This window comes from Aplysia californica, unplaced genomic scaffold (assembly GCF_000002075.1).
Source record: "Aplysia californica isolate F4 #8 unplaced genomic scaffold, AplCal3.0 scaffold00144, whole genome shotgun sequence".
In the NCBI taxonomy this organism is placed as follows: Eukaryota; Metazoa; Mollusca; class Gastropoda; order Aplysiida; family Aplysiidae; genus Aplysia; species Aplysia californica.
In genome coordinates this window covers 552,021-558,554 of record NW_004797414.1, presented here as the reverse complement: position 1 = coordinate 558,554, position 6,534 = coordinate 552,021, and the positions used below count along the sequence as shown (strand labels likewise).

Genomic DNA, 6,534 nt, shown 5'->3' with positions numbered 1-6,534 from the left:
GTACCATACGTAGGTGTCAAAACAAAGGCCCACAGACCGCATTCCGCCCGGCAAATAATTACACTATCAGCCCAACCAGAGAATTTTCTTGAAGCCCATCCCGAGAACCTACACACATAGACTAACTTGTTACCAAGAAAAGACGTTTCACGGTGCTAAAAAAGGGAAAACAAAGCTTCAAGCCTCTACACCTTGGGTTAAAAAAAACAACTCAAGGCCCGCAGACCGCATCCAGCCAAGCAAACAATTATATTATCTGGCCCACGGTATGGAATCTTCTGATCCATATCCATCCTGAGAATCTCCATTATACAGAACCCTGCTTCTTTGTTTAGGTATGAGTTTTCAATGGTGCTTGCAGCTGCAAGATCTTCCCCCACACATATCTACTTTAACTTTTGTCCATTTTCATCTGTATCATTGTTTAAAAAAGGTTTAATTGTCCACTTCTCAATAAGCGTTTATTTAGTCCGGCCCATGACCTTAAGAGTAATCTAAGATTGTGTGTGTACCCCCCACCCCACCCCCCCACCCCAAAGCAATTGAATTTGACAGCCCTGTTCTACATCCAATGCAGCCATTGTAAACTTCCAATGATGTGATTAGATAGAAGTCTTTAGTTCAGGATCAGGAAGATGAGGAAAGAAAAAGATGACAAGGAGGAGGAGGAAGATGAGGAAAGAAAAAGATGACAAGGAGGAGGAGGAAGATGGGGAAGATGAGAAGAAAGTGGAGATAAAATGCCAATTCAGTGACAACAGTACAGGTAGTAAACCACACGTCCCCTCCAAGACTCAAATTATCCTCCAGTTCATTCCATGGCCCACGAGCCAGTGAATCAGAGACGTCCGCAGCAGCAGCAGCAGTAAGAGGAGGCCGGGGAGGAGGAGGAGCAGTGGTGGTAGTCGCAGAAGACGACGACAACGACGACGACTGTAGTTACCCAGAAGCAGAGTCGGTCGGCCAGTCAGTCAGTCAGCCAAACAGTCGGTCAGTCGGTCAGCCATTTTGTTTGACAAAGGTCTCGAGGATCTCCTGTGCCATGATGACATTGTTGCGGGCAACCCGGAGCGCGTCCACCACTTGCAGCCGGCCGTAGCCCTGAGCCACCAGCTCCTCCACCTGGACCTCGTTGACGGAGGACGTGCTTGAGGACGAGGACGTGGACGAGATGGTGGTGGGCGTCGTCTGCTGCTCGTTGTTCTCCTTGTTCAACTCCTGGTTCTCCCGGATCTCCCGCAGGCCCTCGCGGCGCGGCGGAGGCACTCTGAGCAGAGGAACAAAATCAAGCAATTGCTTTGGTTTAGTTTTAGTAAAAGCTTTACAGCGCTCGCAACACAAATAGATCATGTAAATGTCAAAGATTAGAGGTGCTAATGGAAAGTGACAAATAAAGAAAAGAAGGACAGATAATGATGACAGATGTATCATGAAGAGAAGAAGCAAAAAATCCCATTGCACCTAAAATTCACCTACAAAAAATTAAGAAGTTTGGTTGTAGTTGGGGGAAAGAAGGGTCCGGGGACAGCGTCCCGGTGGGGGTTCAGGAGGCGAAGCCCCCCGAAGAAATCGAAATTTAGAACTTTTAGAGGGTTGAAAATGGCATTTGGGAGCCTGTTTGAAGAGATTGCAAACAACCCACACTACCTATTTTTTCACCAAGATTTTGTCTGGTTTGATTTCTTCACCAGCATATCTTTCCATTGCTGGCAATGTTTAAAAGCAGGTTCCCTTCCTTGTCATCGCACCTTAGATACTGACAGAAGGCAAACCTGGGAATAATGAATAGATATGTACCTTCACAATACAGTTACCAGACCTGCCACTCTATGAAACCTCAAAATGAGGATCTCAGGGAGAAAAAATCGGGATTTGGTGAAAAAAATTGGGATCAACAGCAAATCACCAAGGTGACTGCCAAAGCTGACTTAAAAATTTTCCAGGGGTGTCCATAAATTACTTGGCCTATATGCATCTGACAGTCTTTGTTTGCGTGCGTGTGTGCGTGTGTGTGTGTGCGTCTTATCATTATTTTTGGTAAATCCTTAAGCATCACGTCAAGCACTCCAAGTCCAAGTGTCTATACCCCCCCCCCCCTCAATAAGTCCCGAAATACGTGAACTTAGGTTGACTGGTCAACGGACGGTCCCTGACACGCAGAACTCACACGGCGATGTCATGTCACATGATGCAAATGCGCGGTTGAAACAATTTTACGAACAGATCCGACTTACTGCGCGTTGACACCGAACACTCGGATGAGAGACAGTCGCTCTACTTCTAGGATAACAACGGCAGCCGACGACCAAGTATACCAACAATTGTCTTATCCCTCGTAATGCGTTCAGACTAAAGCAACGACAACAGCCGTATGTTCATCTTGTCAGCGCAGTTACATGTAGTTGTGTAAGGGTTAGAAAGACTGTCGCGACTGTTTGTTGTGAAAGCGCAGTTACCAGACCTCGGACAAGGCTAGTTTTGAAAGTAACAGCGGAACTACGAATACATGTATTATTGATTATTTGTATGTCCCAAATTGTAACAGCAGTTACCATGCTATCATCGGAGAATTCTGAGCGCGGGTAAAGACCACACACAACTTGGGGCGGGTCGACTACTAAATGCGGCATTGATATTTTGGGAAATAATGCTCAGAGTTCCTACTGACAAAAAGTTCAACGGGTGCTTCCCACTATAAAGGAGAAGGCAGAGTAAGTTTTTAGAAAAATCCGGCACAACATCAGAATGGGACAAAAAAATCGCGATACACGCGATCGAAACTCAGGAAAATCGGGATGCTTGAGATTAGGGGCAAAAAATCAGGATATCCCGACTAAATCGGGATGAGTGGCAGGTCTGAAGTTGCCCAGCGTACACCCTAATTTTCCTCACTTTTGAATGTCGCATGTCACAAACTTCGGAACATCACTTCGAATTATTTTTGATTTTAGTAGTTTTAGGACAAATTTCTTTCATCGCGCCCCTTATCGCGTTCCTGTGCCGTAGAATCTTCGCACTGATAATTTCTCTAGATCTATACAATAAATTTGCAAAAAAGTTTCTTTCTGACAGTAATTTTCTGTCTAAGATCACAAGTCAATTTACTTGATCAATGCGCATTTTTCCAGCCGCGGCAACAATCCGAAGATAGACAGACGGACTGAGGGAATGATAGAAAGGAGGAAAGTGACACTAAAAGTTCACCAGATTTTGATCAATCAGCTGGTAAAAAAATTTATTGCCGACCAACCCGCAATGAATGCATGTGGGATAGCGGAATAATGGCCGATTGCAGAAAATGCGCAATCTGGCAGGTTTTTATAACATAAACTGTTGCCGAGAGAATTACCGTCAATATCCGTAACTTATACAAGACAATATGAAGGCGAGTACAGATCTTTTGCTACGGAATTTCAGTAGTTGTACGCTGTCGCAGATTTTTACGGAGGAGTTGATAATGATGGAGGAACAAGTACGGAACTAGCAGAAAGTACGGATTTCCGTAAAAATACGGAAGAGTGGAAGCACTGTTGCTACAACGTTTTCATCAAAATCTGAGTCATCTGATTTGTCATATGCTTGTTTTTGCTCAAATCCATCGTTTCCTTTTTCAACCTCAATTGTGTCGCTTTTCAACAAGTCGAGACACCTTTGAAGTGTCGGTAACATGGTCGCACTTCGATCTGCTCTAATACTAAAACTTAGCAATGACCACGAAAATCCTTTTTTTGCCAGAAAGTGTTTGCAAATAGGTGCATTTTGTAGCTTTATCTTCACAGAGCATGGAACTTTTTGAATTTTTGAAATCCATCAATAAACAAAAAAGTTACAGATTTTTTAATCAATTAATTTCTGGTACACTTTTATATAATGAAAAAAGCCCAAAATATGGGACGTTCTTTGATGAGTTTTGAGACAATATTCGTCATAACTCGCTCATTTCTCTGAGTATTTAAAAGAAACTTGGCAACCCAGTACATTTTCTAGTGCAGAATCTAGTCCTGCTTTCAGATTTTTCATAGCTATCCTATTTTTTGAGTTATGAAGACGTTTATAGGTAAAAATGTGGTGGTTTGAGACAATATTTGTCATACCTCGCCTATTTCTTGGAATATGTAAATGAAACTTGGTAGTCTAGTACATTTTTTAATGCAGAATCTAGTCATGCTGTCAGATTTTAATATCTGTCATACTTTTTGAGTTGTAAAGACATTAACAGGTAAAAAAGTGGGGTTCTTTACAGATTTACAAAGATTATCAGTCATATGTTCTCTCAAAGTCATGATATTTGAATGAAACTTGGCAACATAAAAGGTTCCTCCTTGCCAAGCAATGTTCTGGATCAATTTGTCACAAAAATGTAAGTAGAGAGCTACTAATAAATCCAGTTCTGTACTAGTAAAAGCATGCATACTTTGTTACAGAAAATAAGATCGTCTCTGTGTATATCTATTGTTGGACAGTGTCCTATTGTGTGTCAGATTAAAATGCATTCAGATAATATAGTTTACAAGTCATGGGAATATTTCGCATGTGTAGGCTACAACTCATACAATAAATGTAACATATTTACACCCCCCCCCCCCTTCTCTCTCTCTCTCTCTCTCTCTCTCTCACTCACGCGCACACACACACACACATGCATGCGCACGCACTCACGCACGCACGCGTGAACGATAACAATGTATAATCGGGGACTATCTTCCCAGACTGGACTAAATAAGTACCATACTCTTTAATAACAATCTTAATGCCTCCTTTTCCAAACAGAGCACACAGGACGAGTCCAAGTGTGTGCTTTCCCAAGAGGGGGGAATAGGCTTTCATAACGCAAACACAATGCCATACCACTTCTCAAGATGTTTGCTTTTCTGTTTCTATTCTTCTGTCATGCAATCAAGCAAATAAAAATGACTACATCTATTGTATTGTGACTAAAATGCAACAAAAACGCAAGTTATCAAGGCCCCCCGTTTAGTTTTCAAGTATCCTTCCCCCCCCCTTTCCGGTTCACATAAGCGGGCCTCGTTTGTAGCGCCCGAGGCGACCGATGGCTGATGACGTCACTCAGTGGAAATTTCCCAGCAGCAGGACGTTCACCCAGTACGCGCAAATGGCAATGTCGCTTTTTCCCATAGTTACTCCCACATTTTTAAAGATTACGCGAAAACAGCTCAACACAGAAGCTTGAAATTTTAAGGGAATAAAGAAAAATGGTGTACAACGTATCAGTCAGTTTGACAAATCACAGCTCCGAAAAATCTTCAAAGCGCACCACATCAACCACTTCCGCAAACATTTTCGACTGCTTCTAGGATGGGTACAATGTTGTCAAACTGCATACTACGAGATTGACCTCTTTTCTGATTGGCTGCCAAGTTTCATTCATATCCATTCACGAGAAGCGGCGTGAGAGCGAGTTGAAGACAACAACCTTTGCGTTAGTGCGTCCCACGAAACACCCCCGCTGAACAAAACGCGCTCGGTGGGCATTGCTATAAAACTACAGGCCCGAAAAATTTTGTTTCGGTATCAAACGAAAGAAGAAACTTTTTTGCAATAACTATACAAATCAAAGGCTCGGCCCCAGAGTCTCATCAAGGGGAGACTTTTGTTTCTAAAGACGCTAGGTCGGCGCGGGCGATGGCAGGCGAGTTAAGGTGGAGTGCGTAAGGAAATTCGCAGGCGATCTCAGGCGAGTTAGTGTGTAATGGATTAACAGCAGCCTGGGTAAGACCAACTTCTGCCTAACAGCAAACAAATGTATATGGAATTATTGGTATCAGCAACAAAACTTGCAAAATGGAATTTTCCTATATAAATAACTCCATTTAACTTGTCAATTTTCCTTTCTTTTTTTTTTAACAATAAGAATTGCCTGTAATTCCAATGTGTGCGCATTCTCCTCCCTTGTTTCTCTCTCCACAAAACCTGCTAGGGCCAAAAATACACAACTCTGAATACTGGAGTTCAGTTCACATCCTGAACTCCCTGAAACTAATTTGGGCGGAGTGTTGAAAAATGATGTATACAGGGTCCCCACCAAATCCTGGAAAAATTTTTCAAGACCCCCAAATTTTTTTCAAGACCCCAATTCGAGGGAAAAATCAGGCCGCTGCGCGTCAAGAATTAGAATGATCCCCAAAAAAGCCAATCTACCAAAGATAAAAAGTCAAAATGTCTATAAATGAATGCAAATTATGTACATTTTGTTGTATAGTCTTCAAACAATAGATGACTATAATACTGGGTGACTGCCAAACCAGCTTCTCAATTTTCCAAGGGAGGGGCCTCATCCATTTTCCAGGAACCCGTTACATAACAATGAAAAGCGTGTGCTCCATTTATATCTAATATAATACATATATATGTTTGTGAATACACACACACACACACATGTAGGTACATTATATCCAGTTAACAACATGTCAGTGTGGCACTGGGATCTTGAGAGACTTTGGTATTTCAATCTGTTCTTACTTATTCATATTTTCCCATCATCATATTAGCCAACATAACAAACTATAGACCCTA

The 6,534-nt window shown here is 42.2% G+C and overlaps 1 protein-coding gene across 2 annotated transcripts in view; it reads right to left on the bottom strand.

Annotated features, from left to right (window-relative positions):
• Window positions 1–538: 538 nt before the first annotated feature.
• The window catches only part of LOC101863016 (E3 ubiquitin-protein ligase CBL-B), a 40,280-nt gene continuing 34,284 nt past the window's right edge, over window positions 539–6,534 (bottom strand). For both annotated transcript variants that reach the window (XM_013081745.2, XM_013081746.2), the window contains one exon: window positions 539–1,267. In XM_013081745.2, the coding sequence (XP_012937199.2) occupies window positions 1,000–1,267 (268 nt within the window). In that variant the 3' untranslated portion in view covers window positions 539–999. The remainder of the gene's footprint in view (window positions 1,268–6,534) is intronic.